Genomic DNA, 24,244 nt, shown 5'->3' on the forward strand with positions numbered 1-24,244 from the left:
TTTTTGGCTATTTTTTAGCAAAAGGGGAGGTTGGACACCACCCGACTTATTTATGACAAAATTAAAATTTTGACACGTTTTTTATTTATTTATTGGTTTTTGGCTATTTTAGCAAAAGGGGGGTTGGACCCGATGAGGGTTGCCTACGTATCTCACATCCGGTGAGAATCAAACCCGCGTAGTTCGGGTAAATTAACCGAACTATTTTAAAACAGGATTTTTTTTCTTTTTCAGCAGCAAATAACAAAACCACTTTCCAAGCACGACTCTTTCATTTTCATTTTGGCATTTTCAGAAACAAATAAAAAAAACTATTTAAAAAAATAAGTCTCTTTTTTCATTGTCATTTTTTAGGGGAAGACAAACTATTTTCCTTTTTTATTTTATTTTTTTAAAAAATAAGACAGAACAACGACTCTTTTTTTTCTATTTTTTTCTTTGCTTTTAATAAAACAAACTAATAAGACATTTTTTTTCATTTTCTCAAATTTTCGGCAGAGTTTTGACGGTATTCGGGCATTGGTTTTTTTTCAAAAATAAACAATCAATTCCCTAACCGCTATTTCCTTCTTCTTTTTTCAATTTCAAAATATTATTCCTGATATTCAAAAGTCAGTCAACACACAAGTCCGAATCAAATGAATGCGCAAGTAGCAACAAGTAAGATGCATCAGGATGGTCATTTTCATTTTTTGGTACATCTGTCCTAGACAGACCCAACCCCTGTGTTGAGCCTCCAAAGTCAAATGCACGTGATGCAAACAAACGTTCCTACTAGGGATCCGGCATGAAGCTGAGTTATTCTAAGTGAAAAACCTGAGGCATATTGTTCTAGCCCTGGCTTACCCAAGTGGACAGCTTGAGCCGAAGTGGGGGCAACGTACCGGGAGCACGAAAGTCTACCCGGCCTAGTTACTTGTCCCAACTTCTCTTATTTGGTATGACTTCTAACAGAAAAGTGGGCCACGCGCACGTGTGCACCATAAATTCAGAAGACTCAGAAGGAATAAGGGTTTCGTAGCAGTTTTATATACACAATTCAGATAATATTAAAGCGGTAAAAAGCAACATTTAGCACATTAGGCATATATCATGTAACAGAAGATAATAAATAAAGCCAACTATAACAGTTATTTTAAGCTCGAATTCTTAAACCCTGAACCAGTGGTTCTGGGTTGGAATCATCCCCAGCAGAGTCGCCAGAGCTGTCACACCTCCTTTTTCCGCCCCCGCGAGGGGTGAAGGAGTTTTTCCAATTAAAGGTCAATCGAAACGGGATTTGTTTATTTATTTCAGAGTCGCCACTTGGGAGATTTATGGTGTCCCAAGTCACCAATTTTAATCCCGAATCGAGGAAAAGCATGACTCTGTATTACAGTCCGCGAACCAGAAATCCGGATAAGGAATTCTGTTAACCCGGGAGAAGGTGTTAGGCATTCCCGAATTCCGTGGTTCTAGCACGGTCGCTCAACTGTTATATTTGGCTTGATTATCTGATATAATACGTATTATAAACTTATGTGTAAATTTTATCCTTTGGCCGCTTTTATTATTATATTTTTAAAAGAATGTGAACATCGTTTAAAAACATGTCTTTGGATTGCGTCACATAAAATGCACCCGCGATCCGAAACGTATTTTTATTGAATGTTTTGGGATTTGGATTTGGGTCGCATAAATGCGTACCCATGTTTAAGAATGTATATTATATCGCGCCTAAAGCGATTAGCGTATTTATTATTTGTGGACAACCGTGAAGTTCGCTAAGCGGCCGATCCCGAGTTCTAAGTAATTATCACATACATTTTATGAGGGCCCCGCAATCTATACATTTTATTAAGCGAGACTCGTCTCATTTTATTTTTAAAAGGACAGTCCTAAAATGCCTACATTTTTCTATTGAAATTTGTCTCTACAAAATAAAAGAGAAAATATCTTAATTTATTTACATGCTTGAGTTGTTATAGATGAATTTTGAATATGATTCATAAAATCTGAAAATGATACAAACAGGACAGTCCGTTGCCACTGCGGACCCAGGCCCAACGTGTATGACATAAAACTAGACCTGGGCCGTCTTATTCACATGTTATTAACTAGTTACATTATACTAGACATGTTCTCAGTTTGTCAAATTAAAAAAAAACTTAGTAATCTAATTTTAATCCTAGACCATTTACATGCTGAAATTAACCAATATTATTTAACTAAACAATATTTCTACCAAGTTCCTACTAGATGGCCTATTCGTAATCTAATTTTAATCCTAGACCATTTACATGCTGAAATTAACCAATATTATTTAACTAAACAATATTTCTACCAAGTTCCTACTAGATGGCCTATTCGTTTGATTTTTACTTGACGGAGTTACTACACCATTTATTTATTTTTAGGCAATATATAGATAGTTCATCCGTTAAGCTATCGTCGGATGTTCCACTATATGTATTAAATAGCTACACGATTCTGATTTTTGCAAGCTAGATAAATTATACATACAAATAAAATTCAGAATATAATTAAAGTAAATTTAGAATTTCAACTCTTCATTTTCGTATTCATGCTTCCTGTTTCAGTTTACAATAATCAGCGTGTCAGTTGTGTACCTGATATTGGAAACAAAAGAAGATGAAGATGAGAATCAGCAGCAGTAATAACAATACAGCCCAGCAACAGTAACAACCCAGTAACAGACCGGTGGAGTAGTAATCCCAAAACAAAAGCTTCAAGCTCTTATGAAACAACCAACAATTAATGCTGATTTCAAAACAATGAATGAAAGCAGAAGATTTTTTTAGTTTTTTTATTTATTTGAAAGTTTAAATATTTTTCGGAATTTTTCTTTCTCTCTTAAATATTCGGTCCTTTTCTCTCTCTCTCTCTCTCTCTCTATCTGTCCGTTTTTTTCCTGTCTATCCTCTCTATTCTATTCTTGTTCTTTTGTATTCTCCCCTTCAAATCTGATTCAAGACCTCTTCTTTATGTCCCCAACCCTTTAATCAATTAAAATCCACCACTTTCTCCTACCAAACCCATTATCTTCCCACTCATCTCCTACTATATTAAACTAATATATCAAACCAACCCATTATATCTTGTCCCCCATGCCTACCATAAACAATTATCATATTCCCATCCACTACATTTTGTCTTGTCCCCCATTTATATTAAACAACTATATCACCCACACCCCATTACATTTTGTCCCCCATGCTTAACATAAAGAATTACAAAATGTACAATTCCTAAACTACCCCTCCGACCTTACTAAAATTACCAATTTGCCCCTGAACGTGCTGCAATTTACCAAACTACCCCCATCAGCTATAACAAATCAATTAATCAAACTCAACCAAAATATAGCCAATATGACCAATTTCTACACAAATTCAAACAACAAATCACATGAACATGATTTCTGAACCAATTCAACAACAATATCACACGAACACCAATTGAACAACAAAGAACAACTAAAATTTTGATTGAACAATATTTTTAGCAACAAACAAACCTACTTTCAGATTCAACAACAACAACAACAAACAAGTATATTCAGATTTCTAAATTCAATAATCATTTGAACTTAAAATCAACTCTAACAATATTACAACCAACAATTCCTAATTTAAACTTAAACAAGATTATGAGACAAACTCAAGAAATAATCATAAATGATAAACAATAAACAAGGAAAATCAAACTTATACTAATTTCGGATTCAAGAACAATCAAACAAAGTATGAACATGAATTAAATCTATTTTTAAACAACAAAACATGACGAATTCACATGATTAAACCAACATATTCCCCGACTACAACTAAATTCTTTTTTAGACAAATAACAAGATCGAACAAGAACCAATTATGAGCTTAAACTTGAATCTAACAATATTAACAATTTCTGAAAAATACATAAAATACATGAAACAAATTGAAGAAATAATTAATTAAATTTCAATTTGAATCTAACAAATATTAAACTAACAATTTCACATGAACAACTGAAAAATTAACAAAACAATGAACATGAACAAAACAAAAATCAAACATCTACCGATTTTAGATTCGAGAAAAATCAAAACGAAATACGGACAAAAAAGTAAAACTCAAAATCTACTAACCGGATCGAAACGATGAACCACGACTAACCAACGACGACCTCGGACTATGTAGGGACTGTTTTGATGACCCCCAACCAAAACTCGAACAGAAAACTCGACGTACCGAACCTCGACTCAACAAAAGACCCTCGAACTTTGACGAAACGAAGAAGATGAAGCAACAACAGAAGCAGCGGGGAGCATAAGCAGAAACGTGAGCAGCAGTGACGACTCAAAGCAGCCAAAGCTCGGAGGAGTTGGAGAAGATAACGAAGCAGCGACAACATCAACAATGGAGGAAAAAGAAACAGCAGCAGCGGCGAAGAAACCATGGTCGTCGACTGTTGTTGCGTTCAGCAGCTATGGTCATCGAGGAGGAAGATGGTGATGAAGAAAGCTGAAGCAAACGACGCAGCTGTGAAGCAGCTCGTCGAGGGTCGTTTGGTTTTTTTTTTCTTGGTCGATGGTTTTCCGGCGGAGAAGAAGACGAAACAGCGGTGGAGGAGCTGGTCGTGAGGCGGTGGCTGGTGGACTGGAGGGTGGTCGACGTTGGGCAGCCATGGTTGGAGCTTGGTGAAGCTTGGAGAAGAAGAAGATAGGGAGGGGGGTGGCGGATGGTTTTGTTTTTTTTAGGGTTTGGGTTTTTCTTTTATTTTGTTTTACAAGATAGGGGGGTGTTGGGTATTTGGGTTATGGATTGGATCGACCCGGTTTGAAATGGACCGGGTCGTGGGGAAGGTTGGACTATTTTTTGGGCCTGTGGCTTACAATTGAAGAAGTGGCCCAATCCGATTTTCTTTATATTTTCGCTCTCTTTTCTTCTTTTATTTTTCTAAAACTAAATTATAAAAATACTTAAATTATTATTAAGAACTAAATTAAGTTATAAAAGCGCAAATTAACTCCCAATAACAATTAACGCACAATTAAGTAATAATTAAGCATAAAATTGTATATTTGGACATTAAATGCTAAAAATGCAAACGATGCCTATTTTTGTAATTTTTATTTTTTTGTAAAACAAACTTAATTACTAACAATTGTAGGATTAAATCCTATATGCAAAATGCGACATTTTTTTTGTATTTTTATTAATTTAACAAATAAACATGCACAGACAAATACAAATAATTATTCAAAAATATCACAAAATATCACAAAATTGCACACCAAGAAAAATCATTTTATTTTTGATTTTTTTGGAAGTAATTCTCATATTGGGCAAAAATCACGTGCTTACAGTCTCAATTCGTTTTATCGAAAGAGTTAACTCCTTTAGCATGTTAGTTTGGAGATTAGATGATTCACCTTCATCTTTCTTACTTTTAGGGATATATTGGAGCACATGAGTTGCTTTCTTGCCATAAGACGCAATATCCCCTCTATAACATTTATTCGAGTTAGCTTGTACCTCATTAGTAACAACTTTGGCTCTACTAGTAGTCACCTCAGATCTTTTAGCTGTGGGCTCGTCATTCTTGATTTTCGTGATATCATCAACTTTTAGCTCATTCACAATGCGGTTCTTCAAGTAGAAATTTGCATCGGCAAAGTGTGACTCAGTCTTGGTGAATGGCTCATCATTAACAACTATATTCTTCTCAATTTTACTCTCGTAGTATTTCAAACATTGATGGTAGGTAGATGGAACCACTTTATTCTCATGTATCCAAGGCCTTCCAAGCAAGACCTTGTATGAAGTCTTTGCATCGATCATATGCAACCATGCACTTGATTGCATATCTTCAATAATGATTCCTAACGTGATCACACCTATGGCTTTTTGCCCCCCTTAGTTGAATCCTTAGATCATCACACGACTTTCTGAGAGTTTGTTTATGGGAATACCAAGTTCTTTCACAGTGCGAATTGGAAAGATACTCACTAAGGATCCTCCATCAACCAAAATTCGATTTACCCTTTTATCACACATATAGCTAACCGAGTACAATGAGTGGTTATGAAGAGTGTCATTTAGTAGAAGATCGTCATTTATGAACGTAACCTTTTCCTCGCACATGTTAACTTCTTGAGGAATAGACTCGATGAGCTTTTCTGAAGATGATGCCAATGGTAGGTCATCACTCTTTTCTTCCCCTTTATCAGTATTGCAACAAGAAGCCTCAAAACCATCACAGGAAATCTTCATGCGGAACCAACATGGCAAGAAATCCTCCAAGGTCACTAGATGTCGTGGCTTTTGAGGGTGGTGCACCTCCACTTTTGCTTTTTTTAAATGCTTAACTGGATTCCATCTCCTCGATACCATCATTTTGCTTGTTGGTTGTTCTATTGATCCTTTTCGTGGGCTCCTTTTATGGCGCCTACGACGAGTTACTAACGTCCAATCTTCATCATCATCAGGTTGATTGTCTTCAACTTTGTTGTTCTCTCCAACAATTCTTCATCTTTACTTTCTTTAAAACTACATAATTCATCCGGACTGAATGGGCCAAATGTGATAGAGACTTGGTTTGTGCTTGCTTTCTCATCTTCAAACACGATCTTCTTTTCACGAGCCGAGTTCATAACTTTATCCTTGAAGACAAAGCACTTCTCCAGAGGGTGGCTCATAAGTCGATGATATTTGCAGTAATTTGGGTCATCAGTTTTCCTAGATTCATTTGGCCGCTTCATATCCGGAAGCTCAATGAGATTTAACTCGAGGAGTTCTTAAAAAATGGCTGGCACATCAGAATCCAGAAAAGGGTACTCTTTCTCTTGCATTTCTTTTAGAGTCAACTTTCCATTTGGCTTATCTTGAAAAGAAGTGGATTTCATACTCTATTTCTTGCTAACCTTCATCTTGAACTTCATAGGTGATGTGTTAACATTCATAGCTTCTTTGCTTTCAGGCTTGGGTACGAACTTGCTCCACTTCCTGACTTCTTGCTTATCGTTCCCTTTGCGAGGTTCATAGATGGGCATCCTTTCATTTCCAGCAGAGGCCATGCTCAATTCCATGTCATGGTCACGAGTTGCAAGTTCTTCAAATGTGCTAGGCTTGATACCTTGCAAGATGTAACACAATCCCTAATGCATGCCTTGGATGCACATCTCTATGCCAGAAGCTTCACTATGCCTATCTTTACAGTTGAGACTTACAGTCCTCCAACGATTGATAAAGTCGATAACTGGTTCACCCTTCCATTGACGAGTATTTGTGAGTTCCACCATCCTCACAGTGTGCCTTGTGCTGTAAAAGCAATTGAGGAACTCTTGCTCTAGTTGATCCCAACTATCAATAGATCCCGCCTCAAGGTCTGTATACCAATCAAAAATATTTCCTTTTAACGAGCGGACAAAATGCTTGACGAGGTAATCTCTATAAGTCCCAGCGTTGTTGCATATCTCAACGAAGTGTGCCACATGTTGCTTTAGATTGACTTTACCATCAAACTGTTGAAACTTTGGAGGTTAATAGCTAGCAGACATCTTCAACATATCGATCCTTGCAATGTACGGCTTTGCGTACGTAAGGGAGGACTTGGCAACAACTTCATACTTATTCTTAATAGTTCCTTCAATGAACTCCTTCAGTTGATCGATGAGAATCATCCCTTCAGATAAGATAGGGATAACCTTAGCGGATGCTACTCGTATTGGGGGAGAATCAATATCTGGAACTTCTGGGAGCTTGCTAGGTGCATAGGTGAATTCTTCTTCTATCAAGATTCCCACCCTGTCTATTAGCTTGTCAATTCTAGCATCTTGATTTTGCATGCACTTGGTCAAGCCAGCGATTGCTTCTGTCAAGTTTGCCAACTGTTCTTCCACAGATGAAGTGTTTGTCACCATGGCTTGCATGATTGTTGTATATGATGGAGAGTAGTATGGATTGTCACATAGATTGATTCTCAAATGGCTCACACTATGCGGTGTAAGTGGGGAAGATCCATCACTTGAAACATCATCATCTTCCTTCACAACAGAGTTATTGGATTCGGAGGGGTCAAGCAGAGCAAGAGTTTTCTTGATCTTTTCAGCAACATCACTTCCTCTTTCGGGTGCGTTTGAGGGAGATCTTGCTCCTTTTGAGGATGAAGATCCGAAAACAGGGGTTGATGCGGAGGACACTTGAAGTGCTTGTTGTCCTAAAGAGCTTGCTTTGCTCCTTGTAACTGGTCCGCAGCTTTCAAAGGTAATATCGAGGATGCTTTCCACATCAGCATAATACCTAGAGTTAGCAGCCTTGGTAGATGTTGATCTGGAGTTGATTTTCTTTGAAGTCATTTCGACGTTCTTGGACTTTAGTGATTGAAAAGTTGAGATGAAAGGTAGAGATTGTCCAACTGGGGGTGCCAGAATTTGTAGACATTAAATTGCGTTGAGAAAACAAAATCAAGATCGAAAAATATTGCAACAATCATAGTATTTGAGTTCAAGTGATTTGAGTGTACAATCTCTATGAATCCTTTGATTCTTCTTTCCAATAGTAAATAAATTCAAAGGCCTTCGAGCTTGATCTTGAATCTATATCTATATTTGTTGCCACGAACGATGATCTTGAATTCAACTAGCACGAACTTTGATTTGAACTCGTACTCCTTGAACCTTGATTTGTTCTTCGTTCTTGAGCTTGAGCTTGTTTTTTTGAACTTGAACTTGGTTGCTTGAAGCTTGAAACTTGTGGAGGAATTTACAGCATTTGATTCACGAGCTCTTTCTTGCTTCTTGTTATAACTTATGGTGTCTTTTCTAGGTTATGAAGACCCCTATTTATAGTTGTGGAAGGGAGGAGTTATGATAAGAACAAAATCTTTCCGACCAATCAAATTGAAGTGTGACATGACCGCATTTGATTGGCCAGAACATGTCACTTGCACACGTGGCGCGATTTCATTAGCCTTTTAATGTGACTTGGCATGCCTTGTCATTTTGACACGTGGCATGATCCTATTGGCTCTTTTGCTTGACTTGATGTGCCACGTCATATGACACGTGGCACCAAACTGAGCCTTTAGGTAAATGACATCTTGGGTTTAATGAGGTGAGCTCATCATTTTAGCCCAATTAAATAGGCTAGCCCAATGGATTAAGACTTATTTATTTAATTCAAATATATTGGATTTATATAATTAATCGAATTATATTAGCCGATGATATTTATTTGAATTCAAAATATATTTAATTTGAGATTAAATTCAAATTTCTTATGAATTTAAATTCAATAAAATTTTAATTGCCTACAGATTAATTTATTATTTAGAAAGTAAATTATTGTTAGTGTAAAATTTTTATAGAATAAATTTAAAGGCCTCTCAAGTATGGTCCTCTGCCCCTACCTTGTGGGAGCAGGGAAACTATTTTTGATAGACTTTGTGGCTCATTTTTTCCTATAAACGCAAGAAATAAATAAAGGAAATTGAAGAAGCAACACAATCTACAGGTAGTGGTGTTCATGGTTCGGTTTGGATCAGTTTTTTGCTAAAGAAATCAAACCAAGTAAGTCGGTTTTTCAAATATTAGAACCAAACCAAACCAATTAAGTCGGTTTTTTCTTGATTCGGTTTATGTCGGTTTTTCGGTTATTTGTCGGGTTTTTCTTAAATATAATACATACACTACCAAACACATATTTCGGCGACCACATTTTCAACGTAACACTATCAAATCAATTGCCCTTTGAGAAATCTATTATTTACCAAGATATACTGATGATAATTGAATCAAATAATGATGAATAATTTAAGGACTCAATTAAAAATATATTATTTTTAACATGAAATAGATTTTTATACTTAACAAAAGAAAGCTACCAATCAAACTAGAATGTAAAGGTAAAGACTTGTACTAAAAGTGCAAACGATTAACATTTACTATAAAATTTTTGAAACTTTGTATAAAAGTATACATATATATAGGTGTAATAATAAATTTAAAAATAGCTACTCCTATATCCGGTTTGGCTCGATTTTTTTTTTATTAAAACCAAAACTAAACCAAATTTGATCGGTTTTTAAATTTCAAAACCAAACCAAAAAATATCGATTTTTTAGATCGATTTGGTTTGATTTTCGATTTGGTTTGAATTTTCAGATTTGTACTAGCCTCCAATTGGTTTGGAATTCTCAAAGAATATGCTGAGCTTTAACATGCATGCTAAGAATATTGGATCCACTTAAGCCACTAGAATCACGCCACATCAGATGAGTCAATTATCAACAAAAAAAATAAATAAAAAAATTTGACCTCTTTGATTAGCGTGTTACGTGATCCACCTTTTACGACCCACCCACCCACGCCACCCACTAGCCACCACTCCCTCCATATTTACAAGGCGACGCGACGCGAATTTTTTTGCATTTTAGACGGGTCCCGTCATAAACAACGCATTTTCTCCTGAAAACAAAAATTTCCATCTTCGTTCTCCCAAGGTACGATTCTACGTTCTCCTCTTTCTTCTCTTTTCTTCTTAGGTTTTTAGTTGTTAATCGTTGTTATTTATTTAGCAATTGAAATTCTTCGGGAAAATATTGAACGCATTATTTAATTGAAATTCTGTCAGATTTGGATCTAGAATCTATAAAATGCACCTTTTTATGAATTTATGTATTCATATGTACAGTTCTATCCTAATTCTTCTTATCTATATGTGTTTGGTTCAGATCTCCGATTTTTCACTTTTTCTCTTTCTGAAAATAAAATAATTCGGCAAGTTCTTGTTGTTTCATGTTTTGTGTTCTCTAGAGCAGTGAAAAAAGTTTTTGTTGCATATTTTGTTATAATTCTGTTGATTTATAGGCGCAATATTTGTTGTTTGGCTGAAATTTCGTAGTTTTGAACTTTTGTACCTTAATAAGTTTTAGTTATGATACTTTAATAATTTCTTTTATTGTTTTAGTACAATATAGTCTGCAAATAGTTGGAACTGGTCTTAAATTCAGTGAACTCATTAGATCTGAAATGTTCTGATTCGTAATATTGTAGTCTTAGTTGCTAGATTGTTTATTATCTCTGCTAAGAAAAGGGACATTGGGCCTAGTCAACCCTAAAAGGTGGCTCGTGAGGTGAGGGTTGCCAAGACCATGTAAGGAGACAACCAGTGTGGGACATTCTAACAATCTCTGTATTTTTGTTCCTCCATCTTGTGGATAAAAGAAAAGGAATGCAGAAGAAAGAGCGACCTCAATTTGGAATAGGACTAGACATGTTCTGAAATGAAAGGAAAGTAATTTAATACGAGTAACATATTGTCGTTGACTCAATATGCTATTGAGCAGATTTTTCCTAACGTGTAGTACAATGATGTTGAGTTTCCTTGTTGTCAATTAGGACTTGCCTTTTAGGACTAGAGAAAGTATTAATGATAAGTGGTAGGTGGTTTCTTCTGTTAAATCCTGATTTTTGAGTGTGTATATATAAGCTAGATGTGCCTAATAATGCAGGAGATTTGAGAGAGATAGAGAGAAATTTTGTGCAATATTTATAGAGATTGAGAAGTACACTAGATAGTGCAGTATATTTCGTCTGATGATTATGTTTTTGTGTGATAATATTAGAGAATCACACTGGATAATGAAGCATATTTCATCTGCTGATTATGTTCTTGTGGTAATACTACAGAAGTAAACGGGATAGTGCATTTTTTTATAAGGCAGATAGTGCAGCATATGCCCATAATTCATCTGCATTATATTACTTCCTCCCTCCCTCTGTGTGTGTGTGGATAAATCTGTCAAGTACGTTCTTTTTCTTCATTTTCTTGAATGATGAGATGAAGATCCCTTCAAAGTGCTGCATTGAATTTCTATATACTGCATTGAATTCTATAGTTCATGGAGTTTGCATCCTTTGCAGGTTTTTTCTTCCAGTAATTTCTATTTTCTAAAGTATTAACAGGACTTGCATTCAACTGCTACATCTTCCTAACTTGCTGCTCACTCTCTCTGTTTTGACATGTACGACAGATTTGACTTCAGAATCTTCATGAATACTAGAACTACTGTGGTATCTGCAGTTTCCTGTAAATTGGGAAACAAGAACGGATTTTTCTGCTGGATTTTGTTGTGCTTGCTTTCTAAGTTCTTTAAGACTGCTACGCTGAACGTGGACTTCACTTCAATTACGGCTATTTATAGGATTTTGTTGGTAGTTCACTCCTTTGAAACATTTGGAAAGGCTTGCCTGCTATAGTATTAATATTTGGCCATCTACATCCCTCAAAGAGTAACCGGAAACATGGTCTCTTCTCAGCTCTTTGCTCCGACAAAAACTAACTTTCAGAAGTCCTTGCACCGGCAGTTGCTTTTACCACTGAGTGCCCCCAATGTTGTTCCATCAGAGCAGGTTGAACTGGATTTCTCTGATGTCTTTGGTCCTCCTTCTCTGGCCTCAAATGAAACTAGTAATGGAGTATGTGAAAGCATGGTCTTTCCAGCAGATATGAGTGAATTTGTCTATGATGATCCAGAGATTGTATACAGTAGGTCGCATTCCTTGGTTGGTCCTTCATCATACAAAAATCAAGCACTCAAACTTGGGAGGCTGACCATTCATGAAACAGAAGATTCACTGGAACTGGTAGAGAATGTTATATCACAGACAATTAAGGAAGACCAGGAACTGTCTGTCACTGATTTAGCAAAAGCTGGAACCATCTGCCTTGAAGATTTTGAAGTCATGAAAGTTGTTGGGCAGGGTGCATTCGGGAAAGTATTTCAGGTGAAAAAGAAGGGCACATCAGAAATTTATGCAATGAAGGTGATGAGAAAGGATAAGATTATGGAGAAGAACCATGCTGAATATATGAAAGCAGAAAGAGATATCTTGACAAAGATAGATCACCCATTTGTAGTCCAGCTTAGGTACTCATTCCAGGTGATTTCCTAGACTTTCTCATTCAATAGGTCTTCAATCATTGAGCAACCACACATGGATAGTACTGTTTTGAATCTTTAGAACTGTATGATTGTAAGTCAATCATTTAACTTTGTAACTCTTTTTGATAATCAGACACCCTTTTCATGGTTTTAACTTGCAGACAAAGTATAGGCTTTACCTTGTGCTAGACTTCATTAATGGTGGCCACCTCTTCTTTCAGCTCTATAAACAAGGCCTTTTCAGGTAGATTCTCCCTTCTTGCTTTCTGTCACTTTGTGAAAGCTGAAACTGTGAATTACTTAACTCCTGCTTCGCTTCTCAGAGAGGATCTGGCACGAATTTATGCAGCAGAAATTGTATCAGCAGTGTCTCACCTTCATGCAAATGGAATAATGCACAGGGATCTCAAACCGGAAAACATACTAGTGGATGTCGATGGCCATGTATATTCACCCCTCTCCCTCTATTTGTGTGTGTGTGTGTGTGTAATGCATGCGCGTCTTCACCCATCCAATTTTTTCCTTTCCATGTAAAGGTTATGCATTTAATTTACTCGATTCCCTTACTTGTTGTAGGCCATGTTGACTGATTTTGGACTTGCCAAGCAATTCAAGGAGGATACAAGATCAAACTCCATGTGTGGAACAGTAGAATACATGTCACCGGAGATTATTCTCGGGAAGGGCCATGATAAGGCTGCAGACTGGTGGAGTGTAGGAATTTTGTTGTTTGAGATGCTCACCGGGAAGGTCGGCATCTTTATTCATGTCTCTGCACATATAGCTGTAGAACAAGTTCCTTTCGTCTTAAGTCTTAGGCATTACTTGATCATTTTATTTATGAGAAGAATTCTGCATGACTATGTTCTTTGACTTGCTTGAAGAGCCACCTGCTGTTCCTACAAGCTTTCTCGGTTTGACCTGTTCCCGCAATCTCTTCAAACTATATTCACATATGCAGAAATAAAGGGATGTCCTGTGGGGAATGCACCAGAACATGTTGCCACTTTAATTTGGAGCACAATTTACTAAATAATTTGTAATATATCACTTGTGGGGTGCGGGAGGAATCTATCATTAGCAAAAACAATTGGACTCTTTTACAAATATTAAGATTCTTTTGATTGCAAGAAACTCTTCAGTTGCATGTTTATTTTCCTGGAAGAAAATGCCGCATTCTTCAGAAAACTTAATTGTGATTTTCCTGCTAATACTTTGTCTTTCTGAATTTGCAGCCTCCTTTCACAGGTGGAAATAGGCAAAAGATTCAGCAGAAGATAGTTAAAGACAAACTCAAGCTGCCAGCGTTTTTGTCCAGTGAAGCACATGCTCTGCTTAAAGGGGTAATTTTCCTCATCTCCTCTTATTCTCTCTGTGAGTCTTTATGAATGGAACATCACTTGTACAGTTGTTTCTGAAAACCAGATGGAGTTGTCCTTTTCATCCTCGCACCGTGTGTTAAGTGAAGATGTTATCTTTTAACTTGTTGACAGTTCTATGAAGGCTGGAATTTCATGACTTATTTACAATAACAGTGTCATGCCTGCCTGGATAGAGAAATGCTGCTATTCATGTTTTCTCAGTTTAGTTTTTTTGTTGTCTTTTCCATAAGATTAATCTATATTCCCAATTCTCTAGCTGCTGCAAAAAGACCCAAGTAAACGGCTTGGCAGTGCGCTTAAGGGTAGTGATGATATCAAGGGCCATAAATGGTTCAGACCAATCAACTGGAAGAAGTTGGAGGCAAGGGAGATACAGCCAAGTTTCCGTCCTGAAATAGCTGGAATACATTGCATTGCCAATTTCGACAAGTGCTGGACAGAGATGTCACTGGTAGATTCTCCAGTTTCCAGTCCAAAGGATAACGGGGACCCTTTTCAGGGTTATACTTACGTGAGGCCTGCTGCATCCTTTCTCCAGAGGAGCAGTCCTTTGTGCTAGGATGGATTTATAGGATGACATTTTATGTTGTTTCATTTTCTTCTATAGGATGCAGTAGTCAGTTAAGGTCATTATCAGGAAAATGAAACCTATCCTTATATTATTTATGTTGTTTGATTTGTTGTTTCTTCTTTCTGGTACTGATTCAGAGGCTTCTTATCTTTAGACCTTGCATCAGGTGTATGATACTACAACGACTGGTTAGGTCGTCTGTTTGTTGAAATGAGATTCATGGCTGATTGTTGCATTTTGAAATTTCGAAGGACGACCTTGTCTTTTTTCCCTTGATAATCTGTATTTGAACTCTCTCAAAGGAAAAGACTTGAAATAATAAAGACTTACTACTTAATTTAAAGGAGTCACCTGTCACCCTTTTTAAAGAAATTTTATAGAATTTTGAAGCCTTTGTATATAGCTAAAATGTATTTTTCACTCAATGAGCCACTTATACGCATTGAAACTTGACAGATGTGGAACATGGCATACCACAACATTGAACTTGGCTTCTTTCATCAGCAAAAAGGGTAGCCCAGTGCACTAAGCTCTCGCTTTGCGGGGGGTCCGGGGAACAATATGACCACAAAAGTCTATCGTACACAGTCTTACCCTGCATTTCTGCAAGAGACTGTTTCCACGGCTTGAACACTTGACCGTCTACTCACATGGCATCAACTTTACCAGTTACGCCAAGACTCCCCTTTATCAGCAAAATACTCCATTAATCAGGAAAAAAAAAAGATCCAAGGGCATGGCGATAGCTTTTGTATAACAACGACGTAAATCAGCAACAAATGCAGCTATGAACCTTACAAATACACTTTACAAATTCCTTATTCACACAATCTGGCTTATAGTTGTTTCTTATAAGACAAACTTGATTTATGTTCCACATTAAGATACATATATGTAGTAATCTTTTACAGCTGGTGCAAACATCTCATTCAAATGGCATATCTTCTTACACAAACATGTTAAAGCTCATCACGAGATTGGAAGTCGTCTAGTAGGACATGTTTCTTTCTGCAACCCCAATGGCATTTCCAAGAACAGAAGGAATTGAAGGTATTCAGCTTCTTAGAATGAAGAGAGACGATGTTCGACGTTGAGAGTGACTTTGAAAGTACTATTGCATAACCATCATCCATGTAATCTGTTCCTTCTGGAAATACTTGCCATAAAAGACTTCCACCTCCAGCTCCTCCTTTTTTAGTCGAATTCAAGATTGTTTTGTAAACTGTAGCGATTAGTGTGTCCCTGTAAGTTGAATTGTAGCCAGGGTCTTTCGCGGAAACACCAAACTCTGCAAATATAACTGGCATGTTGAGATAGTTCTCCGCGTCATCAATGTGTGATTGCATCCATGACTTGGTGAATTCGACATGAGCATCAGAAATCGATTGTGAAATCCTGAGGCAGTACAGAATATTAGTGGCCTTCATGCAAATTCGGGATAATAACATGATCAGAAGCGGATGCAGCTTATAAACAGCGGGCTGGTGCAACTGAACTCAGTGTTTTTGACGAGAAACACAGATCTATATGTGAAAAGTCACTAAAAATTTAACAAATACTTGAACAACAACAACAACAACAAACCCAGTGAGTCGGGGGAGGGTAGTGTGTACGCAGATCTTACCCCTACCTTACGAAAATAGAATTTTTTTGAACACTTCGTTTAAAAAGTGCATTGTTTTCGGTGTTAGGAACTTAAAAGTTAAAATTGATAAAATTTAAATTCTGGATCTGCCTTTGAATATAATAGTGCAGTATTCCAGTATGCTTACCAAGAGTCTGGATATATGTGAACTGAAGCAAAATCAACTCCAAGAACCTGATGATTTCTAATGAAGTCAGTTCCAACTTGTTGAGCATAGGAATTTGGGTTGATATGAGCCCTATTAGGAGTTGAGAGACCATAGAAACCTTCGAGTCCGATCTCTACTAAATGCTTCGGATCGATACTCTTCACATAAACTGCCATTTCTTCTATCCAAGCCTATATAGGTTTTAATGTTTCAGTATTCCATTAACTTCTGATTAAAAGAATGACATCTAAGTGCCAAGTGCAAAAACCTGCAGTTTATCCCCAGAAGGATCTGATTCACAACGTGGTTCGTTCATCAGTTCCCAACCGAAAATAGTAGGATCATCTTTGTATGTTATGTTGGTAAAGGTATTCACTCTATTGAGCACAGCCTGTAGAAAACAGATTAATACAAATTCAGACTCGAAAGTGAAGACAATGCTGCATTGTGGAGTTCGCTAAAAGGTACTATAATAGAAAATAGCTATGTTGCGCGGACTCTCCAAGATGCTGCCACACCCGTGTCGGATCCTCCAAAAATACACTACTTTTGGAGGATCTGACACACATCCAGCAACATTTTCCGAGAGTCCGAGCAACATAGGAAAATAGTACCTTCACATGAGCCTTGTAGTAGCTTTTGAGTGTGGGATGAGAAAAGAAATCATCATCAGAAGTTAAATTCAGGCCAGCAGCTTTACCCCATTTTACATACTGGGATTTTCCGCCATACGCTTCCCAGTTGTTGACTAGTGATAGTATCAGTCTGATCTTGTATTTCTTGGCTTCACTCACCACAAAATCCAGAGCCTAAATAACAAGAACATCAATACTTTTTAGCTTTTCTGTTTATAAACAAGTTCATCAACTACTACTACTACTACTACTACTACTACTACTACTACTACTACTACTACTACTACTACTAGTTGCATGCATTTACCACTTTCAGTTGGAATCTCAAAATTAATCAATACTCAAAGTTGTGCCAGCATATTCTGAAAAAGAAAAAAGTTAACATATTAGCTATTACTACTACTATGTCTAAATCCAAGCAAGATGGAATCGGCTAAATGAATCCCCAGTGACCACGTTACCTCAGTCCTTTTAAGGTTAGCATATGTATTACAACAACAATAACTACTACTAATACTACAACTATGTCTCAATCCAAGCAAGATAGGGCCGGCTAAATGAATCCCCAATGACCACGTTACTTCAGTCCTTTTAAGGTTAGCATATGTATATATAGGAAAATTTGGGCGACAAGACAAGACAAGTACCTTGAAAACATCTTCGTCGTACACAGCAGGAGTTTTCTGAAGAGCTCGCCATTGGCCATCGTTAAAAGCCCAAGTTCGACATACTGATAGACCGACAGCAGATGCCTGCTGAAACGTCTCAGTAACTTTTCCCCTTGTGGACTGATCAGCAGCAAACACCATTAACCAGTAAGTATTGAATCCATTCACATAAAAAGGTTGTCCATTCACCACAAATTGGTTCCCACTCTTCTGCACCATTGTCCACTCTTCATCTTCCATCTCTCCCCTGACATTATATCCATTCAAAAATGCAAAATCAAAATTAGAGAAACAAACAATCCTACAAACATAACAAGAAAATGAAACTGATTCCCTGCTTCATCGAATGGAGCACAATTTACATACTTTATACATACTACAAGTAGACAACTAACAGCCAATAAAAGGAATTTAGAGCTAAAATTTTGCTCCTGGTTAACCATGTTGGCAAGTCAATGAGCAAGTTAAGGTTATCTTGAACAACATAGTATATATATAGATGTACAACGGGACGTGTCCGAGGTTTTTCTGAATAAGCAACAAGCTTATGATAATGGACAGAAGTGTTGAGGAGGGAATAATCAAAGCTACCTTACAAGCAAAGATTCAGTGTCCCTTCTTGTCCCTGCAACTACACATTCATATTTCCATTTTTTCCCTCAAAACAATTAAACAATTATGGATATGCATTTCTTCTTGAAAGAAAATTGATCAAAATAATAAACTTGATCTTAAGGAATAAAGGCAAATATTAACTTGTGATATATGGCTTTCAAATTTGGCTCAGATGTCTTTATCACTAAAAAACTTTGTGAAAAAATAAAACCAGACCCTTCTCCTTAATGATAACATACTAACTGTCAGATGGATAGTGGTCCTTGGCTTCAAAGCATTAGTATAGAAGTCTACAAACAAAAAACTAAAAGATGGCACACTTATTGAAATGCACTCTATATTACCAATTCCTTTTATAGATAATTCTTTGATAGGGAAAATTTGGATCATTTCTGGATTTGTTTGTATCATCCTTATGCAGGGGTTATGTGAGATCTTTTCTCTGTATCGTTCCAATTTTATCGGATGTACGAAAAGGGACAATTCCTCTATAGATTAAAAAAGATTCTCTTAAGGGTTGTTTGGTACAATGGATAATCAAAAATAATCATGGGATAAAAATTTAGTACTGCTTTATCCCAGAATTAAAAATACTACTGGGATAACTTACATCTACCACTGGGTGAAATAACAATCCCAGGATAACCCAAGATTAAGCAGTAAAATTAACAATCCCGAAATTAATACAATATACCAAATAATTAATAAGAAATAATACCAAGATAACTTATCCTAAGCATAACTAATCCCAGCATTACTAATCACAACATAACTCATCGTCAAACCAAATGACCCTTAATACTAGTATACAACAACAATAACAACCTAGTAAAATTTCACAAGTGGAGTTTGGGGAGAGTAGTGTGTATGTAGACGTTACCCCTACTTTAAGGGAATAGAGAGGCTGTTTCCGATAGACCGTCGGCGGTGCAAGAATACGAAAATAAAGAAATTAGTAAGAAGAGGCAAGGCCTTATTTTATTTAAAACATTAAGCACTAGAAACTGTTACATGAAACTGACAGAAAACTTCCTACTTTTCTTAGCTTCCTGCTTTTCTTTATCTGCACTCTATTATTGGTTACATATGTGGTAAAAAAGTTAAAGTGAAAGGTAAGAATTACTAAAGAAAGTACCAAAGTGGAAAGTCTCTTCAACAAAAAAGTGAAAAACCCTAAGGCTGTCATTATTTCATTGGATTTGAAATCTTCAAATAGAAATAGGAAAACAACTAGTATTCTCATTATGTTATTAGAAACTTAGTAATATCCATTGCTCCTAATAAGTGATCCTAAGACATACTTTAAGAAAAGTTGGCATAAAATAGAATAGCTTAACTTCTATACTCACATAGTGCAATAGAATTTTGGCATTATCAAGTTAAAAAATAACTACAAGTTGCCAAAAAGTGAGATTAAAAAAAAGCAGTTTGGTGCACTAAGTTTCTGCTATGCGCGTGATTCGGAAAAGGGTCAGACCACAAGGTTCTATGACATGCAGCCTTATCTGCATTTCTGCAAGATGCTGTTTCCACGACTCGAACCTGTGACCTCCTGGTCATATGGTAGCAATTTTACTAGTTACGCCAAAAATGACATTACTAACAAAATACATAACGCAAATTACTTGTTATAACATATTAAAATACAATGAAACTATATCGGTTAAATAGTAAAAAGAAACCATATGAATACTGAATGTTTTACCTCAAAATTTGACAATAGAGGACATGTAGTACTTTTCTGCATAGAAGCAGAAGTGCACCCCCAATTGAGTAATTGAAAAGCCTCATACTCATTAAGTATAGTCAGAATCTGAACTGTCTGAAAATATTTTGACTATGAAAAGTAGAATAAGAAGAAATTGGAGAACCTTTCAATTTTCAAGCTCCCTAGAGTAGCAAACAAAGTGTACCGACAAATTGCCATTTCCTTAATGAAATCAAACTTTTCCATATTTTTGTCTTTTGTTGGAGTATTTGAGTCATCAATATATTTTTTTTTTTGGGTTTTTTTTTATATATCCTATTGGAGTATGAAAGTAATTCTACATAAGGATTCGCCTAGTAGAAACTCGGCCTATCATAGTAAGTATGAAAGATTGAACTAAATCTCGGCACTACTATAATCTACGTAGTGATGCTAAAATTTCAATTCAGAAAGTTAAGCATTAAAACCACTAAAAAAGGTAAAGATTAAATTATGACATTACTTGTCCAAAGTTCCGTGCAAGTATTGCTCAGTACTCCAGCTAGTTAGTTCACATTCCATTTTGTTACTTTCCAAAATTATAAAAATAGACCTTTTCATATGCTGGAAATAGAAACACTTGCCACTAAACAAATCCCTCTTGCCTTTGGATAATCTCTCTGCTTATTTTACTGCTTCAACTTATCTAGAAAATTAATTTTAATTTATCTATCTATTTATATATCATGACAATATTATTTTAGGGAATAGCTTAGAGTACAACGTGTCATTAATCGAGTGGAAATGCTAACTGTGGGATGGGCCTCGTGCATTGGACATCCGATGTGACAAATAGCCACTAAGAGCACCTGTCTTTATTTTAAATCCAGTGTTTTAAATGTCTTTAGTCTTTAGCCACTGGTTTAATAAACTTATACCTGACTGAACGAAAATACACTTCTGCTATAACTTATACCTACACTTTTATTAACGATCAACAACAGCAACACACGTAACTAACTTCACTGTGATCGTCGAATTTCAAAGTATAGAATTGCAGAAGCTTCTCTTCCGATTTCAAACTATAGAATTCAACTTTCTCGTCCAAAAATCGACATAAATTTACAATAAGTTATACTTTTGTGTGTTTCTATTGATTTTTATTTCGATATAGTTATACTTTTTCCGATTTCTATAGATATTTATACAGTAAGTAGAAATTTGATTTTTTTTTGAATTTCTGGATTGATAAGGCTAAGGACATCGCGTCCTGTGATAATTCTATAAAAATTGAGCACATAATATTAAGGACATAGTGTCCTGATTTTGCAAATTGAATTGCTATTCTTCTGTATATTAAGGACATACTGTCATAGTTTTGCAAATTATTTTGAAAAAGTTAAGGACAATTGGTCATGAAGTTTGAATTTTAAGTTGAAAAGTTTAGGACACTTGGTCCTGAACTTTGACTTACATGTTCAATAGTTAAGGACATGTGGTCCTTAACTTAGAGTTATAAGTTAAAAAGTTAAAGACACTTGGTCCTGAACTTTGACTTACATGTTCAATATTTAAGGACACTTGGTCCTTAACTTACAATTATACGTTAAAAAGTTAAGGACATGTAGTCCTTAACTTCAAGTTTCAAGTTCAATAGTTAAGGACACTTCGTCCTGAACTTTGACTTGCATGTTGAATAGTTAAGGACAATTGGTCTTTAACTTAGAGTTCCAAGTTAAAAAGTTAAGGACAGAGAGTTCTTAACTTCAAGTTTCAAGTTTAAAGTTAAGGACACTTGGTCCTTAACTTTGAATTCCAAGTTCAAAAGTTAAGGACACTTATTCCTTTACTTACAGTTCCAAGTTCATAACTTAAGGACACTTGGTCTTGAACTTTAAGTTACAAGTTCATAAGTTAAGGACATTTGGTACTGGAATTTGAATTCCAAGTTCAAAAGTTAAGGACACTCGATCCTTAACTTGGTCTTGAACTTACAATACCTGTTCTTAATTATATAAGGATTGCTCTATAAAATATGTCTTGAGTTTCCCATTCTCTTGACTTGCAGGATGGAAACGATATGCATTATAGTTGCTTTTAATGGTAGATGGACTGAATACTATAAGTATCTTGATCATCAAACAAAGCTTGTTCTAGTACCTGAGGCAATTCAGTTTGAAGATTTCATTAAACAGATCTTTGAAGTTATTGAATTGGATAGAGACAAGTTTGAAGCAGTGATATGGTTTGATATCAACCTTGGAACAAGCAAGGGAATGCTTGTATCCAAAGATTTAGATCTTCACACATATATAGAGTTATTAAAAACTCATTCACTCTTCAAGGGCTGTCGTTTCATTGTTGATATTTCTCAAACACTTTTTGGATCAACAAGCACCTTTGAACATGTCAACAGAGAAACTCAACATGACAATCAAAACAAATGCCAACAGATAATGGAAATAGATATGGTTGAAGCTCAACCAATAATTAAAGAAGTGCTTCAAACACATGTCAACAGAGAAACTCAACATGACAATCAAAACAAATGCCAACAAATAATGGAAATAGATATAGTTGAAGCTCAACCAATAACTGAAGAGGTGCTTCAAACATTTGATTCTATTCAAGTAGAAGGACAAAGTATTATAGAGATTGACAACGAACAAGCTTTGGGTATTCAAGTCTTAGAGAGTGCACCTATAATCGAAGAAGTTGCTGAAAAAATCTCTACTCAACTAACTAGACGAAGGTCAAATTTGAAACAAAAAGAATCCCCAACTACGATATTAAGAGAAAATGCTTCGTTGGATGAAATAAAAGTGGGATCAGTATCTGACAAAAAGAAGAGGATAATTAACTATTTTTCGAATATAGCAATTAAAGGACATTTTGAATTCAAGGTTGTTAGATCAAGATCAAAAAGATATTCGTTAAAATGCAATGATGATAGGTGTGGGTAGGGCTGTGCACGGATCGGATTGGATCGGATTTAGCCTCTTTCGGATTCGGATTTCGGATTTCGGATTCTGAAAAGGGCAATCCGAATCCGATCCGAATTAACATTGGATTGGATCGGATTTTAAACTTTGGATCGGATAATTTTTCGGATTGTCGGATCGGATTGTCACAAAAAATTTCAACAATTTAAAGTTCATTCGGTGTCTCTATCTCATCTTCCATCTACCAAAACAAACAAAAATATCAAAGTAAAATCAAAAGTTGAAGAATAGAACATGAAATAGACATAAAAGACAGAAGAGAAGAGAAGAGAGGCGGAAGAAAGAGACATAAAATCAAAGTAAAATCGGAAGTTTGAGTCATTGAGACTCTTTTAGTCTTCACTGAAGAGAAGAGAGGTGCAAGAGAGGCGGAAAAATCTAAGTGAGTGAGGGGGTGTGTGAAAAATGAATAAGCATAACCCTAAAATTTTAGTGTATTTATATAGGTACATATAATTTCGGATATCGGATCGGATCGGATTAAAATCATACCAATCCGAATCCAATCCGAAAATCCGAAATTTCATAAAACACAATCCGTATCCAATCCGAAAATCCGAAATTTGAAATCCGAAAATCCGAAATAGAGTGGATCGGATCGGATTTCGGATATCCGATCCAAATGCACAGCCCTAACTTACATTGCACCAAGCAATCACAAAATGTTGGACTGCAAATGTGTGCTTGAGAAAAATCATGACTGCTCTGTTAACACTATGAAAGCTGATCAAAGGCATGCAACTTCAAAGTTGATTTGTGGTTACATTATCGACAATCTTCGAGACCTAAGGTTTGAAGTTACACCAGATTTTGTTATGGCAGAAATGCAAAAATTATATGGGCTAGACATTTGGGTATCACAAGACGTGACGTGCTATTCAACTTGCGTCCGCTTTAATAAGAGGAACTCCTGAAGAGAATTATGAATTATTGTCTTCATACTTGTATATGATGAGAAGTA

At 36.0% G+C, this 24,244-nt stretch overlaps 2 protein-coding genes and 1 non-coding gene across 7 annotated transcripts; 1 reads left to right on the forward strand and 2 right to left on the reverse strand.

Moving 5' to 3' along the window:
- The first annotated feature begins 10,317 nt into the window (after positions 1-10,317).
- On the forward strand, positions 10,318-15,126 carry LOC107761832 (serine/threonine-protein kinase AtPK2/AtPK19). Its single transcript, XM_016580121.2, has 7 exons — positions 10,318-10,485; positions 12,019-12,928; positions 13,092-13,174; positions 13,254-13,374; positions 13,507-13,680; positions 14,166-14,273; positions 14,569-15,126. The coding sequence occupies exons 2-7, from the start codon at positions 12,290-12,292 to the stop codon at positions 14,869-14,871; spliced, it is 1,428 nt and encodes a 475-aa protein (XP_016435607.2). The 5' UTR covers positions 10,318-10,485; positions 12,019-12,289; the 3' UTR covers positions 14,872-15,126.
- A 589-nt stretch (positions 15,127-15,715) lies between these two features.
- LOC107761831 (mannan endo-1,4-beta-mannosidase 6) lies at positions 15,716-20,448 on the reverse strand. Of its 5 annotated transcripts, none has more exons than XM_016580118.2 (6): positions 20,300-20,448; positions 17,959-18,226; positions 17,291-17,485; positions 16,945-17,067; positions 16,656-16,867; positions 15,716-16,278 (listed from the first exon to the last, which is right to left on the reverse strand). In XM_016580118.2, exons 1-6 carry the CDS (start codon positions 20,389-20,391, stop codon positions 15,843-15,845), a joined length of 1,326 nt encoding a protein of 441 aa, XP_016435604.2. In that variant the 5' UTR covers positions 20,392-20,448; the 3' UTR covers positions 15,716-15,842. The 5 variants fall into 5 exon arrangements, with proteins under 5 accessions (XP_016435604.2, XP_075110310.1, XP_075110309.1 ...); XM_075254209.1 differs by lacking the exon at positions 20,300-20,448 and adding an exon at positions 18,834-18,950; XM_075254208.1 differs by lacking the exon at positions 20,300-20,448 and adding an exon at positions 18,576-18,733.
- On the reverse strand, positions 18,970-19,075 carry LOC142181420 (U6 spliceosomal RNA). The gene has a single exon (XR_012710073.1). It is a non-coding gene; the product is annotated as a U6 spliceosomal RNA (small nuclear RNA).
- Positions 20,449-24,244: the final 3,796 nt, after the last annotated feature.

Source organism: Nicotiana tabacum, chromosome 5, assembly GCF_000715075.1.
Source record: "Nicotiana tabacum cultivar K326 chromosome 5, ASM71507v2, whole genome shotgun sequence".
Classification (NCBI taxonomy): Eukaryota; Viridiplantae; Streptophyta; class Magnoliopsida; order Solanales; family Solanaceae; genus Nicotiana; species Nicotiana tabacum.

Coding starts and splice junctions, on each gene's coding strand:
- LOC107761831 (XM_016580118.2), bottom strand. CDS start 20,391: ATGAGTATGAGGCTTTTCAATTACTCAATTGGGGGTGCACTTCTGCTT. Junction 17,486..17,958: donor ACGACGAAGATGTTTTCAAG/GTACTTGTCTTG, acceptor CTTGTTATTTAG/GCTCTGGATTTTGTGGTGAG. Junction 17,068..17,290: donor ACTACAAGGCTCATGTGAAG/GTACTATTTTCC, acceptor TGTTTTCTACAG/GCTGTGCTCAATAGAGTGAA.
- LOC107761832 (XM_016580121.2), top strand. CDS start 12,290: ATGGTCTCTTCTCAGCTCTTTGCTCCGACAAAAACTAACTTTCAGAAG. Junction 13,375..13,506: donor TAGTGGATGTCGATGGCCAT/GTATATTCACCC, acceptor TACTTGTTGTAG/GCCATGTTGACTGATTTTGG. Junction 14,274..14,568: donor CACATGCTCTGCTTAAAGGG/GTAATTTTCCTC, acceptor CCAATTCTCTAG/CTGCTGCAAAAAGACCCAAG.